Source organism: Heloderma suspectum, chromosome 4 (genome assembly GCF_057233095.1).
Source record: "Heloderma suspectum isolate Gila_16-S chromosome 4, 16-S_ref, whole genome shotgun sequence".
NCBI lineage: Eukaryota > Metazoa > Chordata > Lepidosauria > Squamata > Helodermatidae > Heloderma > Heloderma suspectum.
In genome coordinates, this window is record NC_139461.1 from 163,134,275 (window position 1) to 163,159,263 (window position 24,989).

Here is a 24,989-nt window from a genome sequence, read left to right on the forward strand (position 1 = left end):
GACAAGAAGAAGGCTGACCAGCTCCCCCACCACCACCCTTTTGACTGTGCCATTAACCTCATTCCTGGGGCGACCATCCCCGCTGGCTGGCTGTATTCGATGTCGGAGCCGGAACTTCGAGCTCTGCGTGAGTTTTTGGACACAAACCTCAGATGTGGCTTCATTCGCCCCTCCTCCTCCCCTGCCTGCACCCCTACCATGTTTGTGTGTAAAAAATTGGGAGAACTCTGCCCGGTGCATGATTTCAGAGCATTGAATTCGGTCTCGATCCCCAACAAGTACCCCCTCCCCCTCATACCGGAGATGCTGGAGCGCCTGGGGCAAGACAAGATTTTCAAGAACTGGAAGGGAGTAGATACAGCAGATTAACAGCCTTGTGCAGATAAGCTCACAATGTTAAGTGCTGGATACAGACCAGGTTCAACTCCTTTCTTAGCCATCATGATCCTTCTGTCACGCAAGGAGTAACTTCTTCCAGGCACCTCACACACACACACACTCTGTCATCCTCATGTCTAGACCGTCACCAATTCTACCTCACGAGGAATAATCCCTGTTGAAGTCTGCCATGGCAGTCATCACCTTTTGGGACAGGCCATTACTGTTTCTAGTCTGCAGATGAGGACACAATTTAGGCGGGCTGCCTAGGAGCAGCACAGCTGAGAAGAGATATATATTCTGTTCTCCCTGGCTGCCCGTAGCTTGAAAGCCGGCCATTAGAGGCTGCATGCACATTGCACCCCCAAAGAAAGCAACCTAAATTCAATACTCGGATTACTTTTCTAAAAAGCAGCATGATGGGGAAAACGGAATCCCTTGGAAAATCTAGTCTCAGGTGCAAATTCTACACTCTCCTGGTTGGTGAAAATGATCATGGCATTACTCTGGTAGCACTGACTTGCAGTTATGTATGAATGAGGAAAGATGCTCTGTACATGCTTAGCAGTACACGTCTTAAAGCGGAGTCCTTCACCTGAAGCATGCCAATAAACCAAGGAACACACACAATGGGAAAAACTTTATGTCCCTACCTTTAACACCCATTCCTCAAATCACCCAGGCTAACAGCTATGCATGTGCCCAAATAGGCGTGATACATAACACTTCAGTGTAAGCAAAATCAAGAACACAACCTTAAATCCCTTTCCAGTGCAATCGCATTCATATTTACTCAGAAGCAAATCTCACTGTGCTCAGTGTGCAAGCAGAGTCCTTTCAACGAAGAATTCTGGATGGACAAGAAAGTAAGCATGATTACTCAGAAGTAAACTAGAGACATGCCGTGATTTGCCTAAAATGGGGGAATCTGGTCAAAGGAGCTTGTTGTGGATTTCATTAAAAAGCAACACCTTTACAGCACTGGCCGTCTGCCGAGGGGACGCCCTTTTGAGGAGCTGACCCCCTACACGCTGAAAACGAGACGGATCGCTTGCCGTCCCGTCCCCCCCCCCCCGCAGTTTGCCATCACGAACCCTCCATCCGTGCAGTGACAAAATCGCACAAAACTCTGTCTGCCCTGTTTTTAGTGAGCGTCGGAAAGGAGAGCCGGCACTGGCTGCCCCCCAACACAGCCACCCCCTCTTCCTTCTACCCCCCCCCCAATACCTCCTCTTCTGGCTTCTTCTCAGAGCTCCGCTTACTCTCTACACTAGATTTGGTTGTTACGGAGCAGCGGCGGCTAAACTACGCGTGTCCGGCTGCAGGCGGGATCAGAAGGCGGCCGCCGCGCCAGCCAGGGCGGCGCTGGGTTCCGGGCGTAGGCGCGAGGCTCGGCTACGGGCGCGTGGCGCCGCTCGAAGTCGCACGGCAGCGCCCGCTCCCTTCTCCCGCGCTGCTCTACGAGCTCACAGCTCTCCCCTTGGCGCGCGAGGAGGGGCGGGTGGCCGCTCGCTCCGCCGCCTTCCCAGCGGGGGCAAGGACGGCCGCCCTGGCGTTCATCGCCGTGAGAAAAGGCGCCAGCGGACAGGGCGAAGGACGCCCCGCTTTCCCGCGGAGGCTCCCGGCCGGGGCTTGAAGCACACGCTCCGCCTCGCCTCGCGGGAGGCCCGCCCTGGCGCGCTGGGCTCACAGCGCGGGGGCGGGAGACCGCGGAACCTGCTTCCGCCTCCACGTTCCCAGAGAGGCACCCACCAGCCCGAGCTGCCGCTTGGCCGTGGAGCGAAGCCTCCCTTGGCACCAACGCGAGCTTCCCGCCGGGCCAAATGTCACGCAAGAGCAGCCCCGGTGGGTCAGGCCAGCGGCCCGCCTACTCCAGCAAGCCTCTTTCTCAGTTGCCCACCAGACGCCTCCGGGAAGCCCACAAGCCAAACATGAGGGGCGTCTTCATCTGGCCTATGGCACATGAATGAAAGGTTAAGAGCCCATCACCGGTGTCCTGATCAAGCCTCCCCATGTCTGCTAAGGTTAAAGAAAGATTTACGCAACGACAGGCGTCACGTTTCGTTTCAGGAGGTTTTCAGAAAGCTTTATTCAGAGCAACAGGACAGATAAATTAACACACAATTTCGATCATCGGATACTCCCAGGCTGGATAGCAACAACTCTGCTTTCTGATCAATCCCCCACTTTCTTTTTGCACTTGGAGAAGGCCGACAGCGTCAGCCAGGGCGCTGCTAGGCACTCAAACGATTCAGGGCCCAAACTTCCCATTGGTATCAATGGAAGTCGTCCCCGCCCCCCGCTTAATTGCCTCAGGGAGGCGGAATTCGGGAGGGCCCACAGTGCACAGGGAAGGGAGGTTATCCCCTCCCCAACTGTGATACCCTTGGAATTACTCTCCCCTGCCCCCACCTTGCCTGGCTGCTCTGCTTAGGGAACATGCCATTTTGGCACCAATTGAAATATTTTTTTCTACCCTTAATTGCCATGCAGGAGGGGGTTGGGGGGGCACTGCAGCATGTGGGAAGGCAGGTAAACCCTTCCCTTTAAAACTGCACTCCCCCTTGAAAATTGCCATGGCAGTTGAGCAGAAAGAAAACCCTTCCGTTGCCACCAATGGACACTTAGATCTCTGCGGAACATATCCAGAGCCAAGGGAAATGGATTCAGGCAGGCCCAGCTCCATCAATGCCCCTGGTGTCAGCACTAAGTTCATGTACACGAAGTGCTTTGAACACTTCAAAACACAATATACACGCTGGGTATTATTTTTGAGCATGGGACCAAGGGCTGGTTGAACTCTCCCCCACCCAACCCAAATGCAGCATTGATTCCGGATTCCTTCTCACGACCAAATCTGGAACAGGGTAGCCTGGTCAACGGGCATTTCAACATCAGAACAAATGTTTATTTCTACTGAAATTGTACTTTGCCATCTTTTCAAGCAGAGTTCCCCTGAAATAATTTGAACAGACATTTGTACAGAACAGTTTGCAAATGGAACATCTAAACACTCTGAAACAGTCAAATATAGCAAGACAGGCGGTGCTGCTATCTATCTCAGGGCAGACAGATGGAAGTTAGCTGGGAGCAAAGTTGTCTCCAGATCAGATCTGCGGCCTGGCAAGTGCAAAGCTATACTTTGATTTGGTCTTCAAACAGAGCCATTGTCCTTGCATCATAGCATGAAGACCTTCATCAGTTAGTGCCGTTGTAGCTTCTGGCTTAAAATGTGCTAGAAACACCTGATCCTCCAGCTAGCAGAGCAGCATCTCTACAGGGTACCATTGCTATGCCCAAAAGCAAGCTCAGACAGCAAAGCAGGATGGTGGTAGCAGAAACTTTGGAAAGGGGAGACCAGGGGGTACCTGACTGGGCTCATCAAACATGTCAGAATAGATAAAGTTCAGAAAGCATAAACTATCCTCTGCGTCTCAAAATTTCATCCCAGTCTTCTGAGCTTTTGCCTTGAAAAGGTGCGATCTTGAAATTAGATTCCAGGTCTTCCAGTAGCCAGACCTTCCTTCTCTCCCTTTCTCTCCATCCTCAGCACCAGCACCCAATCAGGCCAACATGAGGGGTTCTTTCCGGGAAAAGCCACCTTGTCAAGATGTTTGGCCTTCTGCTGGTCCAATGCACAAGCAAAAGCAGCTGTAGGAATGCGAGAGTGAACTGGGTGTGTACCTTTTATTAACCTGTTCTCTTCCTAAGAGGCTGGCCATCCGTCCTTGGTACCTGGCAGTTGCCCATTACAGTTAAAACTGTATCCATGTGAAAGCACAGGAACTTTGTCTACATCCTTTCTTCCCTCCCGCCCGCCTTAGGGGAGGTCACAGCTCAGAAACCAAAGCAGGAGGCAAACACCAGGAACAGCAGCTCAGTTGTGCATCTAGGACCACAGCAGCCACAGGGAACCTCTGGCCCACAGGCCAGCGTTCCCAGAGGGAAGAGGTGTTAATCTTCTTTTGGCCGGAGGGCCAAATTCCATTTTGAAGAAGCACTCAGGGGCCATGCTCCAATGGGGACAGGGCTGAAGGCCAAAGGGGTGGGGCCAAAGCACCAGACAGATCAGCATCTTGTAGCCTCACGCTCACGCTGCCAGCATCTAAGCCTTTGGAGAGCCAGTTCAACCTTCTGGAATGGGTGGGGGGGGCAAAACCTGAGAAATCACTAAATGATCCCTAGTCAGCAGAAAGGGACGTGGCTCTCTGGGGAATCCTGGAGGACTGTACTGAGACCTGGGCCTGAGATCCTGTTCCACTGTCCTAGGGAAGGCCCCCTTTCAGAAACCATGACCCAATGACCTTTGACCTCTGGACTGCTTCCGTGTTGCATCAGAGATGGCCCATGTAACAGGGACGTGGTCCAGAAAAAGGGGAGGGGCATGTGGAGCTGGCTTCCAAGGGAGCCACTGCTTTGGGGTACTCTAGGTACAAAGCAGAAACTCCTTGAGGCTCTGCATGCCCCCCACCTTTCCTATCAGGGAAGGCGAGGGGAGGACAGAGCCAACTCCCTCTGGCTCCATAGGCCCCGACTCCCTACGTCCCTCACATTTCCCAAAGGCAGGCTTCCTGGATGTGTGTAGAGTGTATGTGTGTAACTGGGTTAATATTTTAAAAAATACAGCTGTTGATTTTTTTTGAGGGGATGAGAATATATTTAAAAATAAAGAGCCTCTTTCTAGATTTCATGTCCTTTCCCAAGCCAATTCTGCCTAATGTGCAGCATGAGAAGTACAGAGGGCCACAAAAAGTAAGTGAGGTGTACAAAGGGAGGACCAACCACAGGGACTTGGTGATAACACAATAAAAACAGACAAAGTTGTTGCCATGAAGCACGGTACATGTCCACAGAACCTCCAGTACATCCCCAGTAGCAACAGCAAAAGCAGATGGGAACAATGCATAAAATGCTGAGAAATCTGAAGCCTTGAGCTGGCAGGACCAGTTGCCAAATTCCAGAAGTGTCAAGATTTTTTACCAGATCAGGGTCTTAATTTTCTCTAAAAACTAGTTTGAATTAGTTCAGGAAAGTGACACCATGGAAGGCCTCCCAGGAAGAATTGGACCGGACAACACCACAAATGTCTTAGAGACATGGCATCAACACAAGCAGAATGAAATTCTTTATGAAGGTACCTGCTTAGCTTACAGATGATGCTGGGAAGAGCCAACACTGTTGGGACCAAATGTGCTATTCTTAAGAGACCTTTAGCTGCAAAGAATCCCACCTCCCATGCCTCTACTAGTTATTATGGATAATTTAGCTATGAGCCTCCCTTCAATCACTAGGGCTGAAATGGAACTGAATCCCAAATAGCACACACAATGTGTCCAAACCTGAATTGCCTTTAAACTTAAGGTCTCTCTCCTTAGGGGTACTTAGAGAAAAGCTCTAGCTTTCTAGTACAAGCTCACACATCCAGTCAACTCTAGCCTTGTGCCCAAGAGAAAGGGCTCTGCATATTACAAGCGACAGCTAGAAACTACAAGTGCAATATAAACGGTCACTGGTCCAGCCTCAGCTTCTACATAACCAAATGCATTTGGTAAGTCCACCTTGCCACGGATCTCTATTGTTAAGACAGTGATCCTCTTCATGGAACCAGAGAGTTTTCTAATTGGAGGGTTGCTAATCCCATTATTAAGAGTCTCTGCAGAGGCAGTCCTACTGGCTCAGATCTAATGAAAGCATAGAAAGCTGGCTGGCATTTGTAGTCTTGGTCCTCTATATCAGGAAGAGCAACTTCTGTTGCTTCTCTGCCAAAGAAGAGCTCCAGTGGTGTTTCATCAACAGCAACACTCCACAGCACCACGCAGCGCTTGGTGCCTGACTTCATGTTAACCAGCAACATTGCGACACAGTTTCTTTCACACTGAAACCTTCTTTGCTTTTAATCTCAGATGTCCGTTCCATAGCATTGTGGTTACCACAGAGTAAACCAAAGAAGAGAGGGAGGCAGGTTTCATATGTAGCAAAATTAAAAAAAACACACATCTGGGCCTTTTCTGCAAATCACAAAATGGGAAAGAAAAAGGGCACAGACGGATTCCCTCTCTGGAAAACACTCAAGCAAAGCCAGGCAGCTTTGGATACGTACATCTTTCCTGACTGTTGCTGTAGACTAAAGCACAGTTTGGTAAAGATATCCCCGCTTATAGGCACTCAGTGGATAAAATGTAGCCACAACAAACTTGCCATCAAACCTCTTCCCAGTCAGTGCTTGCTGGGCAGCTTTGGACTCGCCAGCATTTGCATACTCAACAAAGACCTGAAAAGAAACAGGAGGCATGTTAATCTCCTTTGTATTTTTTTTACAGGCTCACCTATTCTAGAGTGAGCAAGAGATAAAAGTAATCAGAGAGCAAAAGAGGAGGGAAATGCATGAAGGAGACCCAGCTAGCAAGGGATGTGGCTCCCATTCCGTCTCTGTGGACCCTGCTGTGAAGAAACTGCTACCCTGACTTTCTGCAGATGCCTGGCAACTGGTGTTTCTGGAACTAGGGGCTGGTAGAGGCTGGTTCCCACCTTGAACTGCTTGAGGCTCAGACTTGAAAAGTTAATGGTAACTATGAGAGATCTCAGCAGCACTGAGCAGCCAGGAGGACTTGCCCTTTGGGCAAGCACAAGGCGAAGGCCAGAGACGTTTGTTTGATCACCCTTCTTTTCCAAGTTATTTATGTGAATTTCTTTTCTTAATGAAGAGTGTTTGGAAGATATCGCTGTTATATGCTGATAAGAGTTAAGAAACAAAAGATTAAATATGGTATATACATTTAATTGAAAACAAAAGATTGTAACACAATTTCATGCTGCTTTACCCTATTAAGAATCACAGAATTAGAAGTTACCACAAAGATCACCTAGTCCAACCCCTTGTTGCTGGAGAAATCTACTGCTACAGCATCCAGCATTATGCTAGGGTATAATATAAGGGTAGTATATTACAATACTGTAATTTTTCCGTGCACCTCGGTGTTCAGTCATGCCGGCCACATGACCACGGAAGTGTCTTCGGACAGTGCTGGCTCTTCGGCTTAGAAAAGGGGATGAGCACCGCACCCTAGAGTCGGACACGACTGGTTGGGGACACCTTTACCTTTACCTTTAATTTTTGAAGGGTGTATATGGTAGCAGAAGATGTTGCTAGAATTTGTGGGCAAAATATAGAATGTAATATTGTAAGATTTAGGCAGAGGTGTATTTATAAGATAGTTTTATATTTGCTTAATAGTACAGTATTTCTAGGGCATGATCCAATAATAGATAATGCTGCTAAAATAATGGCTCAAAATATACGATGCAATAGCATACAATTTTGTTTGAAGGATACGTGTACATGCCAGCAATAAATTACTTTCTCACTCCTAAAGAAACAACACCAACAGATATGCAACTATTGCCCCCAAGGAGATGTTGGTTGCTGAAATATCTGATTTTTTAAACATCTACTTCCAGTTACAAGAGCATAATTGCCTCTATGCTACAGGATTAATTGTAAATCTTTCTGAAGTGTTAAGATTTATGCACCACGTACATCTAAATCTAAAGACTACATTTATTTAACCAACTATCTAATTTAGTGTTATGGTTGAAAACAAAGATTATAGTAGTTGGTTTATTATTTTGAAAGGAATGTTTGCTCTTTTAAGATTTCTATTGCTAACATTTATACCCCAAATCATACCCAGAGAACATTCTATGAGGCTTTACAAGACTTTCAGAAGATGAGATTATAATACAGGGATGACTTTAATGAAGTAATGAACCCAGTGATAGAAAGCACAAAGGGAAAACAAGCATAAATTCTTTAATTGGTACCTTTTAAAAGGGAACTGGCATTTTCTAATTCTTATTAAATCTTATTCCATGACTGACACACCTTTGGCAAGCTTTTATTCTTGCCATGTGTATTGGAAACAGAAATCGGACAAAAATCAATATCTGACCATGTTGCAGGTTCTTTAGTTATCATTTTTCCCATATAAATTGAAAAATAATTGGCTGCTGTTTTTTTTTCTATGTGGAAACAATAAGAATATTCAGGATATTAGCAATAAGAGACACTAATACTTTCAGTGTAATTGTACATCAGATACTCCATGGAAGGTTATTTAGGATGCAGACAAGCGGTTGTATCCAATGCAGCGCTCATGCAAAGATACACACACAAGGGGTGTTCCCCGCCCCCTCTTCCCCACTGTAGTCCCGTGTCTCTAAAAAGCTTCTCCTAAGGGTTGGGGGACTCAGGGAAGGTCTAGGATGTGGGATGGAAATGTGTATAGAAAAGCAGTGTGAAATGCAACTTCAGAGGGGAAAAAAATTGTAACTAATACAAGCCAGAGTTAGCACCATTAGGAAGAAGTTTATGTTTACATCTTCTATATATAAATCCAAATATTCTAATTTAACTATATGGGAATGCAGAATAATTTGGTAAGTGGAGAAGCTATCCAAATGCAACAATTTCTTTGTACTGAGGTCAAGCTGGTGGGATCCAAATTGTTCCACTCCGCGACTGACACACCCACATATGAACAGAGAAAACTATTGTATACTGAGTCGACCATTAGTTCATCTAGTCCGGTATTGTCTACTCTGTCTGGCAGTGGCTCTCCAGGGTTTCATGCAGAAGTTTTTCCTAGCACCCAAGATCCTTTTTAACTGGAGATGTCAAGATATCTGGAGATGTCAGATTACGCTGAGATCATTATGGACACACAACACAAGATTTCAGCCCATCCAACAGCCATTTAACATATTAAGCCATGGTAAGCCCCTGCTTCCTAGCATGTGTGGATGCAGAAGGAAGCTACTGCCAACCATTGCTCCTTAGCACATGTACCTAAAAATACATCCTTTTATGCGTATACTAAAAATTTTGGAGTGCAAACACATTTTACGGATACTTCTCAAAAATTGCGTGTGAGGCAGCCTGTAGACTAATGTAATGTAGAACACAAAGTTCTACATGGAAGCACGGTCTCTGGGGGCAGAGTACTTGTGTCACTCAACAGACAAAAGTCATTCCCAACCGTTATTTTCTTGGAAGGAGGCATGGTGGTGCAAGGAAGCAAGACTGATTTCCCACCCTGTTACCTTGCACAAGGCAAAAACTGAGAGAAAAGGAGGGGGGAAGCGCTTTGCAGGCAGACAGGAAAACTCTTGAGGAAGGCTGATTGCTGCCCTGTACTCTTGAAAAGATGAGCTTCTTTTTCTCCCATTTGTGGGGCTGCAAAGGGTTCATGGTCAGGAAACACTACAAGGCTTGCCAGCTGCCTCCATGTGCTAATTGTGGCAAGATGGCCCTGATCCTCCTGCCTTCATTGCTGTTCCAGCTGCTGCTGCTTGGATTCCACACAACACACAGATCAGCGACAACAGCAGAGGAGAAGGAAGAAAGGAGGAAGGCGGGAAGAAAGGTTGCCAGACCAGCTCTGTAGGCTGAAACTACCCCCACTAGTATAATAAGTTACAATACCACAAAGTTAGCACACACCAGAATATATTAACACATAAATACGTCACACATAAGAAAACACCACAGTCTGGAATATAAGGGCAAAAATAGCATGAGGAGTATGGGTTGGGGAATGTGTCGAGTGGTGTGCGAGTGAGCCATGCATTACCATTACCGGGGCCGGGGGGGACCTCACATAGATTAGTCCAAGGTGAAATTGCAGATCATTGCAACGTTAGAGCAAAACATTAATGCTGCAATATACATTCCTCTCAACTGCCTAATACTTACATGACCTTTGCCTGGATTTTCCTTTGGAACAAAGAGGGAAATAATCTGTCCATATTTGCAACATTCTTCTCTTATGTCATCCACCATATCTATGTAATTAGAAAGACAACTGAAAACATAAGGTCAAGAGCCAGTGTAGCATACTAGAAAGAGTACTGGGATGGAAACAGGAATCCCATTTTCAAAATGCCTGCTCAGCTACCCAGTTTGCTGTGTGGCCTTTGGCAAGTCACTATGACTCCGCCTGAACTACCGCACTGGGTTGTTGCAAGACTAAACCATTTATCTGGATTAATTGGAGGAAGGGCAGAATATAAATGTAATTAATAAATACATAAAATTTAGTACACACTAATACTTAACATGATAAATATATAGGTGTCCAGGCTTGATACCCAACATTTATTTCTCCCCTGGCTTGAAGCAGAATTTTCCTTCAGAGCTTCTGATCTCTGGAGCAGGGAAATCTTGGAAAGAGTTGTCTTCTCCAGTGTTTAAGCATCTTAAGTTATCCCCACCCTGCTAGCATATTCTGCAGTGTAATTCAGAATAAGGAGCTACATGAAAATGGAGAGTGTACTAACCTTCAAATTCTTCTTCACTTTGAAGAGAAGCATCACTCAAAATATTTAGCAATCTTAGCACTGGAGTTGGAAGCATCACCAGATCCTCAATATGGGGAGCTGTTTAAACATTAATAATTATATCAAAGGAAATCAGCAATTGGTAGGCAGTTTCTAGAGTCTACCCAACCCTTTCTTCAGAGTATTAGAAGTTCTGTTCTTCTTTACCATGCCTTATCATGTACAAATCACCATAACACACACCTAGAGAGATGCTGCCATGTTGTGTTCAGATCTATGAGGCAGGACGTGTGTGTGTGGGGGTGGGCAGTGGGGGTGGGCACTGTCACCAAGTCTTGGTTCAGAAATGTACAACTGCACAGACTGGATATATGTAAAGAAAATAAGTGCTAGATGCAAATGGACCCCTCAAAGGTCTATAAGACTCTTCCCTAAGGGCATGGCTTTGTTGTTTAAATTGTTGGTTGTTAGCCAGTTCACATTAATGGAGAAAAGGGATAGAACATGCTAAAATAAAATGAGTGAAGGGTTAGGGCTGGTTTACCTGTGGCTACAAAACACAGCAAGATGTTATACAACCTACCAAAAGGAATGCTGAAGAATGGACTGCACAAGGCCTTTGCAGCAGTAGCTCTTTTCTCCTGGTCATAATGAAGCATGCTAGAAAGCAAACATATGTGAACAGAAAGACCACAGAAGATTAAAAAAAAATACAAATACACCTTGCTGGGATAGACAACAGCTTGACAGAGAATGCAAAACAATCTTGGATGTATCTCAGTTCTCTTTTTGGCAAGGGGAGGAGGGGGAAAGAAGATAAAACATTTATCTCTTTCCACCACATTCACAGTAGGCAATCCAATAAGGCGGGGGGGGGGGGGGGTGCCTATTCTAGACTCAGTCACACTGTCTTGGATGGAAATTCAGGACTGAGACCAGACTGCTATTTGACTCTCAAGGGATGGCTTGCCCAGGAGTGCCTCCAGCACTGGATGTCCTGATAGCATCTCTTTCTAGAAGAATAGGGTTCTTGCCATGGACAACCATGCCCTGGTAACCTCCAGGATCAACTACTGTTACACACTGCAGGCTTCTCAGAGTTTGGGGTTGGGTTGCCCTGTGCATCATCGCCTCAGAGGGCACAGACCCGGTTAATTATACATCCAGCGATTGCCCTCAGCCATTTATTAACACATGAGCATTCCCCTCATCACAGGCAATTTGTGATGCAGGGAACAGAGAAATGGGAGGTAGAAATTTGCATCGGGTGGGCTTCTGGTGGAAGTGGGGCCAGCAACCTGAGGCACCAGGACAGCACGTGGTCCTTGGCTTGATTCCAAAAACCCTCTGCAAGTGATCAGATTTCTGGCAAGAGTGGTCTGTCCCTCCCCTGGCAGCCCACTGGATGGCGAGGAAAAAGGAGAGGGAGAGGGGTGTGTGTGGCCGCACCCACTTTTCACTCTGGTCCCACCCATGGCCAGCATGCAAGGCCTGGCAGACTCCCCTCAGGGCATGTGGCCCTTCAGAGAAAAGGGTTTCCTACCCCTGTGGTAGAGGCTGCTGGAGGGGCCGCTAGCAACGTCAGCCCAACTCTTGCTTCCTTCACTGTATCGCCAGATCCACCCTGTTAACAGGAGATGGGCTATGTGCTGAGACTCCCACGCTGAGACATTAGCATTCCTCCATCACTTCCAACCCAGAAGGATTAATCAGCATAGGGGAGTGCTAACGGTTTTCTGGACATTCTTCATTAGGCCAACCAAAAAGTCACCAAAAAATGTGCAAGGTTTCAAGATCTCAGGCAAGATGTTACAAAAAGCAAATTGGGTTGGGGTTGCAATATAAAGACTGTCTAGTTTCTCTCTCTTTTTCACTATAAAGGAGTCTATGTGCTTTACTTAAGACAGTGACATTGCTGAGTAACAGCTGGATTTTTCATTTTCAAAACTTTAGCTGCCTTTCTTGTTCCCAATCAGCCCTAGGAGCAGCTGAAACCACCATATCACTTGCTAGACCCCCATTTGAATGTCTGCAGATCCTTCCTCCCCGACTCCATTTCAAGACTGTGATTATACAGACACCATGACTTCAATATCAACTCAGTTTTTTTCTCTCTCCCCTCTCCCAACCTGCTTTTTCTGGCATCTCCTGATGAGATCTTGAAAGCTTGCACGTTTCTGTGACCTTTTGGTTGGCCTAATAAAGATGGATTTTGGCATTTTTCTTACAGCCAAGACCTTTGCTTTTTGTGGAGTTTTTTCTGGACACTTTTCAAATGCATTAACATGATTAGGGTCTGATTTAGCATGTTAATTTGACTTAAGTAAGTGAAACTAAACAAAGTATGCCATGTTAATTTTACATGCTGTATAAGTATCTGAAAAGTCTGTCAATAACCAAAAGTAGTTGAATTGAGTAGGAAAAGATTCAACAGGGTGTGCTTTATGTGGTTTAAATGTAATATTCAAACGCATTCAAAACTTCACATAGATTTTTTTTTACTAGAATACTTGTAAATACTTGCACTGGTATACTTGTACATTTTACTGGAATACTTGTCAATATTCTAAAATACGGCAACTTAATAGCATACAGCTTCCTTTCACTGTTTATGTTTTAAGGGGGGGAAATAAAGACACCAAAAACTGTTAGCATACTCATATTAGCACAGTTGAGGAGCTGTGCATACTATTTTCATGAACGCGTGGGTGGTGTGTCCACACTTCATAGTGACAACCACTTGAATAAACTCTGGAAGCCCAGTTTGAAAAAAGGTAATCACAACTCTGAGTGCCCAGTTTGACAGGTTCTGTATCCACTCATTATGTTATTAATTACTGTTATGAAGCAAGGCATTTGGGGTTTTTTTCCCTCATGGAAGAATATAGCACTGTATACATTTTAAGCATTTTTTAAATCCTGTTGATAAGGCTCCTAGAGGGGCTTAGTTCAGAGGTGGGCAGAAGGTAGATCTCCAGACATTTTCAACTGCAACTCCCAGAAGCCCCTGCCACCATGGCCAATGGTCGGGAATGCTGGGAGTTGAAGTCCAAAACATCTGGAGATCTACTTTTTGCCTATCCTGGGCTTAGATAAGGTCAATAAGAACAATAATATGTCATTAAAATAGTAGACTACTTAGAGAGGTGTTGATCATGACAATTTGCTTCTTCTTCCTCTCTTGCTCACAAAGTAGTTGGTTTAGGGCACAACATTTAGTCAGAAAAAGTCCTACAATTCCCAGCATGCCCCAGCCATTGTAGGACTTTCCCCCCATCTAATCATGCATAGGATTGCGCCCTTAATGGACTTTGTGAGGGGAGGAGGAGCCCATGTGAAGAGCCCTGCTGGGTGGACTAGTTCCATCAAGTCCAGTGCCCTGTTTCTCACAGTGGCCAAACATATGTTTCTGAGAAGCCCACAAGTGGGACATGAAGGGGATTGTGCTCTCCAATTGAAGTCAACAGTGCTATTCTCAGCAACTGGTGTTCAGTGGCATACTGCACTGAACTTGGAGGTTCCATATAGCCATCATTAATATGTTGTAATTTATTGTATTTTATCTTGTTTTTGTAAACTGCTCTGGAAACCTTCAAGAAGGGTGGCATATCTACCTTACAACACAAATAAATCATCATGACTAGTAGCTAGTGGTAAACTTACCCTCCAAGAATTTGTCTAATCCCTTTTAAAGGCCATCTAAGCTAGTGGCTATCACCATATCTTCTGGCAGCAAATTCCATAAATTATGTGGGATGTGACTAAGTACTTGCTTTTATCTGTGTTGAATCTACTGCCAAATAAATTCATTGTGTGATCTTATATAATTAAAGGGAGAAAAACTGGCTCTCTGTCTACATACTTTCTCCACACTATGTCAGGTCCCCCAACCCTTAAATTGCCTTTTTTCTAAATTTAAAAGATAATTAATTAATTAATTGGGGTATTTATACCCCATCTACTAATTAAATTCTCAAGGCAGCTTACAATATGTTTAAAATACAGTAAAATAGGTGAGAATTACTCAGATGGGGCAATGACGTATATAAGTTTCTCCCCTAGTTCTCAAATATTCTCAGGTATTATTCTATTATTGTATTCCCACTGCTTCTCTGCAGCTGAATCTCCTGTAAAAGGCTGCTGAAGCAGCCAGATGTTAGCCCCCACAGCTCAGGACTTCCTCCATGAGCTGCTACTGCCACTGCTATCAATCACAGCTTCTGGTTCTGGCGGCAGAGACAGATGCAGAAGCAATGGTGTTTCAAGAGTCCCCCCCAGTCCTCTGGTATTCCAACTACAAATGTTAACAGTCTTTCCTCATAGAGAAAATGTTCCATCAATTGATAATTTAGGTTTTATTTTTCTGCACCTTCTCCAGTTCTACAATATCCTTTTTGAGATATGGCCACCAGAACTGTACACAGTATTCCAAGTACAGCTACACCGTAGATATGTATAAGAGCATCATGATATTGGCAGTTTTATTTTCAGTCCCTTCCTAGTAACTCGGTACTTGCCTTTTCCACAGCTGCTACACCTTCAGTTTACATGAGCTTTTAAAAGCTAGGTGTTTTACCTGGGTGAGTATTAAACTAAGAAACCATATGCTTTATATGGAGCAAAAATAAATCAAAGTAATTCATTCTTATTCTTCAAACAAACATTAAGAATGATAGGATTTTATTTATTCTGCATACAAAACAGAATGGAAGACATTCCGCTATTAGGTTTTTAAAAGTGGTAATATTTATTAAGTTCCTAAATATTACTTAAATCCATTTTAAGCAGGGGTTGGCAACATGTAGCCCTCCAGATGTTTTCGCTTACAACTCCCCTCATCCCTCACCATTGGCTATGCTGGCTAGGGCTGATGGGAGTTGTAGGCCAAAACAACTAGATGGCCACAAGTTACCCACCTCGATTGATTTAAAGCTATAATTCGGAACATCCTCAATTAAAAGTAAAGCCCACTGAAACTGTGGTAAGGTTAGATTTCACAGCTAACTTCTAGAAAAGTGTTCTGTCATAATTTGTTTATAAGTGATTAAAAAAACAGTAACAAAGGTATACTTTAAACATGACCTTTATGGTTAAATTGACTGCTAGTTCAGCTTTCCAAACGTTGTCCCATGAGATTTGATTTTCTTGCATCCCTAAATCAGCATACCAGACCCCAGTACTAGTTGCCAACTAATGAAGCTTTGACCTTGATGAACTTTTCCTTTGTTAGGCAATTGAAGAAGCATGGAAGGGCACAAGAGAGTTGCTATTTGAAGTGTGAGGACAGCATGTGCTGTTCCTAGGTTAGCTAGTTTACACATGCGGAATTCCACCAGGTCACCAACTTAGAATATGGAGCTAAGAGAAGCAGTAGGAAAAATTAACACAACTAACTTCTCTGGAATCAAAGCATGGGAACCAGAGGGGACCGAATGGATCATCTCTCTACCATTCTACTATAGCATATCCTGAACCATCTTTGACAGGTGGCTGTTGAACCCCTTCTTCAAAACCTTCAAGGATGACAATTCCACACCCTTGGCGGGTACCCTGAACTGCATTTACAGGGCTTGGCTATTGCTGCAGGATGAAATCCTCTAGAAGACAATTCATAGGTAACTCTCCTTTCAAACTAACAGGGGCAGCAATACCTTTTGAGAAGGTCTCTGAGGTGATAGGCTGGGATTGCAGAATTCACCACGCTTTTGTTGGCAAAAATGTGATCAATAATAGCAGAATTATTTCCCTAGAGACAGGAAGAAGAAAAAAAAGGAAAACAAAATCTCTTAAAAGACCAGGGATCTATCAGGGTGTAGCAGAGTTGGCTAATGCTCCAAGATCTCAAAGTTAGGATAATATTAGAAAATGTTCAACAGTACTAATTCCTATTAAAGCAAATGAAACTGTAGCACCAGGATGGGGAACCTCTGACCTGTGGTGGCCCCTTGGATTCCTCTGGGGGTGGAGCTTGGCCTGCTGTTATCTCTGATCTCCAACTGGCAGGGCAAACACTGCACAGGGGAGTACCCGTTGCTCCTCCTGACACAGGCCAAGGTCCTTTCTCCATGCTTCTTTCAGCATGGAAAGAGGCAAAATGGGTGGGGCAATGATGTCACCCGCCCCGCCCAGTGAACTCACCCAGTCCACAAAGGTCCCTTGGGAGACAATTCAGTCCCCACCTAAAACATGTTACCCACCCTGCTGTAGCACATTAAGTATATTTCATCCATTCCGAAAATTAGCGCCGATAATCGCTGCTGTGCCTCCATTCTCTTCAGCCACCTGTACTGTTCTCTTCCAGTGATGAGAGCCTCCAGTTCAGCCAGCGCTAAGGCACACAGTGGAACACTATGGTTGTGTGGATGGGAGCCCAGGTTCTAGTCTGTGGAGGATTCTACCTTAGGGAATGGAGCAGAGTTGATGATCTTCTGGTACTGCCCTGTGACTGCTAGCGTGGGAGTCCCTTGCCCACCCTGGAAGGAAGGCACAACTCTCCTGGCTGAGGAAGCAGTGAGCAGCTTCTGTCATCAGGTTGGCAGACGCAAAAGGCATCACGTGTAAGCTATGACTTTAAAGCAAAGCCTCTATACGTACACTACGGGGAAGGACTGTAGCTCACTGGTCGAGCCCCCGCTTTGCATGCCAAAGGTCCAAGTTCAATCACTGGCACCTCCAGGTAGGGCCAGGAAATACTCTTGTCTGAAATCCTGGAGTGCTGCTGCCCATCAGTGTAGGACAACACTGAGCTAGAATGGCCTGGCTTTGTATAATGCAGCTTCCTATGCTCCCCTGTTAATTTCAGTTCTGCTTTTACCCCCAAGCTGTTGCTTATTTCATACTGGCTCTGGTCAGGGAGGCCATCTGTCCATTAAGGCACATTGAAGCCATAGAAGGTGCTGCCTTCCTTAAATACGATTTTTTAAAGTTCCTGAAGAGAGATTGCTACCAAAGTTGAAGAAATCTTCTGGGGACAAAACCCTCAAAAACTAACTGATTTCTCTGCACAGTTGCTGGAAAGTTACTCACCCTCCATTCCTGAGATTGAACAATATGTTTCAGTTTCATTCCTGAGAACATCTCCAGTAGTACTATTCCAAGACTCCAAAGATCTACAGCAGAAGTACATTCAGTTCCACTTTGTATTCCAGCCTTGGATAGGTAATTCTGCAGCTCAGCCTCAGGAGCCCGGTAACCATCAGTTTGAATGTATTTCACATCCTGTTGAAGATCAAAGGCTTCTTTAGACTATGAAATAATAACCAAGTACCATGCTGGTTTTGCAGCTTTATATAGCCTTATGTTTTACAGTGGTCCAGGGATACTGCCTATTTAGCTTGCTTCATACAAAGCAAAAGCTTCTGAGAAGAAATGCCTACCTTTTGCTACTCCCAACAGTTTGTCGGGGAACTATTTTAGGAGTATACTCTCCCAAACAGCAGCTACACAGAAATTCTGTGCTGTGGTTTAAGTTTATATTGTTTCATGGGGAAGTAAAAAGGAGTATCTGCCTGCCATGGTAAAACTACCACAGCATAACTTTAAATGTTAGTTTATGGGAATCAAATGAACTTTATACTGAAGTATGATTAACTGAAAGTCATGTGTCGAGATCTCTGGAAAGGGAACAGAGTAACACTCTCAAACCCAAAGATTATACGGCAGTTAGGCTGAGTGTGGAGACCATTTTCTCAGCCACTACCAGTGGAGGCCAGTGGCTCTGATTTCAGTGGGACTATGATTCCATTCTGGGTTTCAGTCAGAACCAGCCAGAACTCTAAAAGAGCTACCTGAGGTGCTGAACCCATTTTGAGGATTGGGTTCAGCACCTTGGATTGCTCATTTAGAGTTCTGGCTGGTTCCGATTAAAACCCAGAATGGAACACAGCCCCACTGAAATCAGAGCCACCAGCCTCCACTGACCACTAAAACTAATCTATTGCCAGGGAGCAGGATGAGGGACTCCAAGCATGGATCTCCAGGTGAGAAGTTGAATACTGCTACCTGTTGTAGCTGCTTACACTTATTTCATCACTCTAGAAATCATGGATGTCAAAATCTATTCAAAGACATAGACATAAACATCAAAACGGACATCAAAATCTTCAGTTTCAACTTCAGGACTGCATGGGGTTGGTGCATAGCTAGAGCAATGGACTTTGAACTTGCAGATCTGTGTTAACTTGCCAGCCATGAAGTTGCTGGATATCCCAATCAAGTCACAAACTCAGTTCACCACCAGTAAAATCATATTATATAACTATTAGGAGAGGAATGAAGATAACCAAGAATGATTTAAAAGTACTTTAGCACACTAAAAATACCACAAAATCTGGCAATCATTGGTCAACAGTGATGAAAGTCGCATCAAAGTTACCAGTTTCTTTCTTTCCATAATGGATTCGGGGTATATTTTAATAAAAGAATGTATGCACAGTCATGTGAAAAAGAAAGTACACCCTCTTTGAGTTCTATGGTTTTACGTATCAGGACATAATAAAAATCATCTGGTCCTTAGCAGGTCTTAAAATTAGGTAAATACAACCTCAGATGAACAACAACACATGACATATTACACATGTCATTATTTATTTTACAGAAATAAAGCCAAAATGGAGAAGCCATGTGTGAAAAACTAAGTACACCTTATGATTCAGTGGCTTGTAGAACCACCTTTAGCAGCAATAACTTGAAGTAGTTGTTTTCTGTATGACTTTTTCAGTCTCTCACATTGTTGTGGAGGAATTTTGGCCCACTCTTCTTTACAACATTGCTTCAGTTCATTTAGGTTTGTGGGCATTTGTTTACGCACAGCTTTCTTAAGGTCCCGCCACAGCATTTCAATCAGGTTGAGGTCTGGACTTCGACTGGGCCATTGCAACACCTTGATTCTCTTCTTTTTCAGCCATTCTGTTGTAGATTTGCTGGTGTGCTTGGGTTCATTGTCCTGTTGCATGACCCAATTTCGGCCAAGCTTTAGCTGTCGGACAGATGGCCTCACATTTGACTCTAGAATACTTTGGTATACAGAGGAGGTCATGGTCGACTCAATGACTGCAAGGTGCCCAGGTCCTGTGGCTGCAAAACAAGCCCAAATCATCACCCCTCCACCACCATGCTGACAGTTGGTATGAGATGTTTGTGCTGATATGCTGTGTTTGGTTTTTGCCAAATGTAGCGCTGTGCATTATGGGCAAACATCTCTACTTTGGTCTTGTCTGTCCAAAGGACATTGTTCCAGAAGTCTTGTGATTTGTTCAGATGCAACTTTGCAAACCTAAGCTGTACTGCTGTTCTTTTTAGAGAGAAGAGGCTTTCTCCTGGCAACCCTTCCAAACAAACCATTCTTGTTCAGTCTTCTTCTAATTGTACTGTCATGAACTTTAACATGCTAGCCTGTAGAGTCTGAGATGTAACTCTTGGATGTTTTGCAATTTCTCTGAGCATTGCACGGTCTGCCCTTGGGGTGAATTTGCTGGGATGTCCACTCCTGGGAAGATCGGCAACTGTCTTGAATGTTTTCCACTTGTGAATAATCTTCCTCACTGTAGAATGATGGACTTTAAATTGTTCGGAAATGGCCTTATAACCCTTCCCAGATTTATGGCCAGCAACAGTTGCTTCTCTAAGATCATTGCTGATGTCTTTACTCTTTGGCATTGTGTTAACACACACCTGAATGCTCGAGACCAGCAAACTCCTGAGACTTCAGCTTTTACAGAGGTGGTCGCACTTGCTGATGATCAATTACTCAAGGGCGTTTGATTAGCAGCACCTGGCTGCTACTAGCCTCTTCATACCTATGGAAGCAGTAAGGGTGTACTTAGTTTTTCACACATGGCTTCTCCATTTTGGCTTTATTTCTGTAAAATAAATAATGACACGGTGTAATATGTCATGTGTTGTTGTTCATCTGAAAGAGCCTTGTGTGGTGCAGAGTGGTAGGCGGCAGTATTGCAGCCGAAACTCTCCCCATGACCTGAGTTCGATCCCAGCAGAAGCCGGGTCTCGGGTAGCCGGCTCAGGTTGACTCAGCCTTCCATCCTTCCGAGGTCGGTAAAATGAGTACCCAGCTTGCCGGGGGAAAAGTAGTCATGACTGGGGAAGGCAATGGCAAATCACCCTGCTAAAGTCTGCCATGAAAACACCAGCGCAAGCAGCGTCCCTCTTGGGGTCAGTAATGACCCGGTGCTTGCACAGGAGGAATCTTTCCTTTCCTGTTGTTCATCTGAGGTTGTATTTACCTAATTTTAAGACCTGCTAAGGACCAGATGATTCTTATTATGACCTGATACGTAAAGTCATAGAACTCAAAGAGGGTATACTTTCTTTTTCACATGACTATATGCATGTACACACACACACACACCATCTTGTTTCTAGCTGATAGAGTTGTAAACAGTTTTGTGTTTAGATAGACAAGAGCTTTTTTTTTTACAGGATTGAAAGTTTTTTTGGGATAAGTTTCATTTCCCATAGTATATTTGCATATTTCTTTTGCCCAGCAGTTTTTTTTAAACCACCTGCAAAACCTGTTTACTAGAAGCAAAAGTGGGATGAAGTATACACACAAGCAGCAAATCCCTCTTTCAACTTCCTGAAAAGAATAACAACTATCATCCATCTCCTCCAGCAGAGGACATAGGTTTCCAGGAGGGAAAGCCTGGCAAATGCAAGGGTGTGAGACCAGAGTTAGATTTAAATGTCAGAGGCCACCAGAAAACACATAGCCTCACTTCCTGCATCCATGTTACCTCTCTGTTGAACTACTTGCCTCCACAGACAGATCTCCAGAAATAATGCTGAAGAGGTTTTAGGATAGTGTGACCAACCTGATTCCCTTCCTTGAAGCTGAGTCCAAAGTCAATGAGTTTGAAGCATTCCTCTTCTGCGCTCCACAGGATGTTGCGCGGCTTCAGATCTGCGTGCACATAACCTTTGTGGTGGAGAAATGACAGGGCTTCCAGGATGTCCCGGGCACAGTGCTGGGCTATCCACATGGAGCAGCCATGCTGACTGGAATGCACAAGCAGCTCTGACACACTAACATCCAGCAATTCTAATAAAAGGCAGTATGACGGGCCTTTGGCAGAAGAACAGTTGGTGAACACACCATACAGGGTCACTGCAAGTAGAAAATATCAAGAAATATCGGCAAGAGTTAAACAGCATAGAACCACTAGTCTTAGGAAGAATTTCTCTATTTGAGCACTGCAGCAATTCCCAGAAAAAGTCCTATTTGACACTTTTTCTAGAGCATATGGGCTTAGGTGCCTGTCTACTCCAGTGCCAGGCAAGTTCTTCTGAGAGCTAACCTTCTAACTAGGAAGTGAATCCTGACCCCCCAACCCCCCAATACTGACTGTCAAAGTGAAATTGATGAAGTGCAAATAAGATTTGTGGTAACATAAGGACACAGGTTTATGTTGCAACAAATAAAACTCTAGTTTGGATTACTGCATGGCTACATTACAGAGAAGATCATTGTCAGCATTCTTAGCAAAGAAGTAAATTAAGCATCCACACACGTAGGGCCTGTTCGTACATAATGGTGGCAAATCATGGGTTAATTAACCCAAGATTTGCCATGGTGTGTGCCCCGTGCATGCTGCAACCATTTTGAATATTTAACCCTGGATCTGCCCGACTGCATGTTAATTTCATGACAATTATATTAAATGGAAGAAGAGCTGAAGCTGTAACATTCTCTAGCTTTCTGAATTTTAGACAATATGTCTTGATTTTGAAGCAGGATTGCTTCCCAGAAACAAATGAAATTTGTTTCCAAAAGCTCCAACCACCACTATGGGTTACTATCACTTCGCTCTGTTATTTATCTGTTGGCTGAAGATGCCCATTTACAATATAGTGGCCATTTGTAGATTTATGCAGCCATGAGTGCTTTCAGACACGGCGTTTATCGTGCGATTGCTCTGCCTCATTCAGGGAATTTTACAGGGATCCAGGTGATGTTGTCTTCCACTTGTAATCCTCTTTGTGTTTTATCATTGTTACTTCCATCTTTTTTTCTTTCCACAAAAAATCTGTTAAGGAAGAAGAGATGGAATAACAGCACAATTAATAGCTCTTGGAGCCATCTGTCTGGAAGCATCCCTTGTACAGAACCAATCATGTGTAGCATTTATCCAGGTGATGAATTTTATGATGCCCTTGGGATACCACATTTCCAGTTAGGTGTATGCTGGGGTGCCTGTGCATGTGTGTATGAAGGTGCTGGTACTAAGAATTCACCTCCCTAATTGGCCACACAGTAAAAGATAGTCACGTGGTTGCATGCAGCTTACAAAGTGTTAACAAGCAGCCACCACATGGTAAATACACACCTGAAACTAACCTCTGACAGCAACTTTGAGAAGTCAAGTAAAATGAAAGCACTGAGATGTGGTTCTAGAGAACCATTAGTCTCAGCCCCGGAGAACATATCCACATCATTCATTTATTTATTTTTAAAACTGGTTCACACATTAGAGCCTCATTTGTTTTGAGCTCAGGCTTTAGACAAAAAACAATGTAATCAATAGCATTAACACCATCCCCAGTAACAAGTTGACTGACATTTGGGATATCCATTCCTCAGTGTACTACACCAACAGTGCTGAATTGCGCCAACAGTGCTGGCCCTGTGATTTCCCCAGTCTACCAAGTAAGTTACCAAAGGACCAGCACATGCTACACATGGGTACCACATGCCTTCCAAAGATCAGATTAACTGACTCAGAACTTCACACCTATCTGTGCCCTGGCTTAGCCACTTCTCACACCTCTGATACGGTCCTAAAGAAGGGAAAGGACTAGTACATGTTGACTGTCAAAGGAACAACTGCTAATCCCATAAATGGGTGCTGGATTAGAACAATTCCAGATTTGGGGGATGTAAACTATAGAATAACAGTGTGTTTCCTAAGCAGTTCTTGGGGCTGGTCCCACCACAAGATAGAAGATGCCTTTGCTTCAGGTCTCTGAGCTGATAATCAGTCTGTTCATGATGCAGATGTCCCCCCATAAAATGACGGGAGCCAGTTCCTAACTGCTGGAGACACAACTTGGGGTTAAAGTTAAGGGACAAGACTACCCTCAATGCTGCACAATCTACAGCATGGTTTTGCGGATGACACATGCAGCCTCCATCCGTCAGGTCAGTAATCATCACAACCAGCAGAGAAAGGTGCAAGGAGCTGCAGAAATCAGTGGGTAAATTATATGACCATAAGGACACTTCTATGGGAAAAAGCCATTGCCCCAAGCATGGGAAATCGGGCAGAATGATGCTTTTAATCGTGGACCAGGGTCTGGGGATTAAGACGATAACGCCCTTTTCTCTTGACTTTCTGGGACTAAAAGTTTTCCTTCTTGTAGTCCTCAAAGCATGATGACTGTGCGATCTCCGTACAATGAGAAATGGAGGCTGCTCATTCTACACATGTTCTGAAGCACCTGCTTCTGCGCCCGCGCAGACCGCTCCAGCGTTTTAGAAGCGGTTTCTGGCCGGGGCCGAGCCCCTGCAATTTGCACGTACGCGGCGCCAGTCCACGGCTGAGCTCCGCCACCGGTTCCGTGCGGCGCTGAGTTGGTCGAAACGACACTCGGTACATGTTCAGAAGCCCCTCGCCTTCCACCCATTGCAGGCAAGCAGGCCATGGCGGCAAGCCCCAGCACCTCCCCTCCGCTCGGCTCGGCTCCCCGCCACCCCGGCGCGGCCCGCCCCGTGGCCTCTCTCGCTCGCTCTGCCGCTCACCGATGTTGCGGTGGCCCCGAAGCTCCTCCAGCGCGGCGCGCTCCTTGCGGAAGCCGTAATCGCCGCAGCCGCCGGGGCTCCCCGGAGCCCGCAGCCTGGAGCCCGGCGGCAGAAACTCCTTGACGGCGGCCGGCGGGGCGCGGGGGTCGCCGAGGCAGCGCGCCTGGAAGACCGCGGCCGACGAGCCGCTGCCCAGCGGGGCCTCCACCCGCCACAGCCGCCCCAGCGCCTCCACCACCGCCGCCATCGCGAGGCCGGCACCAGGCGCGCACAGCGCGGGCGCCGCCTCGCAGGCCCGGCCGGGCCCGCCCCGCGCACGTCAGGCGGCGGCTCCGCGGCGGGGCGGACAGCGCGCCCGCCCCCGAGCCGGGCCCGGCGCCCGCGCCTCGCTGTTGCCGGAGGGCAGCCGGGCAGGCGCCAGCGCGCCGGAGGCCCGGCAGGCGCCCTCTCCGGGACGGACTCGCGATGCCACGGGGCGGCCCTGGCACCGTCGCGGGAAGGCGCTCGGCCGACGTCCGAGCAG

At 45.6% G+C, this 24,989-nt stretch overlaps 1 protein-coding gene across 5 annotated transcripts; it reads right to left on the reverse strand.

Annotated features, from left to right (window-relative positions):
- Window positions 1–2,440: 2,440 nt before the first annotated feature.
- Window positions 2,441–24,728, reverse strand: UHMK1 (U2AF homology motif kinase 1). Of its 5 annotated transcripts, none has more exons than XM_084850979.1 (9): window positions 24,467–24,728; window positions 21,543–21,835; window positions 17,740–17,931; window positions 16,365–16,459; window positions 11,297–11,373; window positions 10,714–10,812; window positions 10,130–10,218; window positions 6,479–6,649; window positions 2,441–4,029 (listed from the first exon to the last, which is right to left on the reverse strand). In XM_084850979.1, the coding sequence occupies exons 1-8, from the start codon at window positions 24,711–24,713 to the stop codon at window positions 6,503–6,505; spliced, it is 1,239 nt and encodes a 412-aa protein (XP_084707105.1). In that variant the 5' UTR covers window positions 24,714–24,728; the 3' UTR covers window positions 2,441–4,029; window positions 6,479–6,502. The 5 variants fall into 5 exon arrangements, with proteins under 5 accessions (XP_084707105.1, XP_084707106.1, XP_084707104.1 ...); XM_084850980.1 differs by having other exon boundaries at window positions 3,268–4,000; XM_084850978.1 differs by lacking the exon at window positions 2,441–4,029 and having other exon boundaries at window positions 5,020–6,649.
- Window positions 24,729–24,989: the final 261 nt, after the last annotated feature.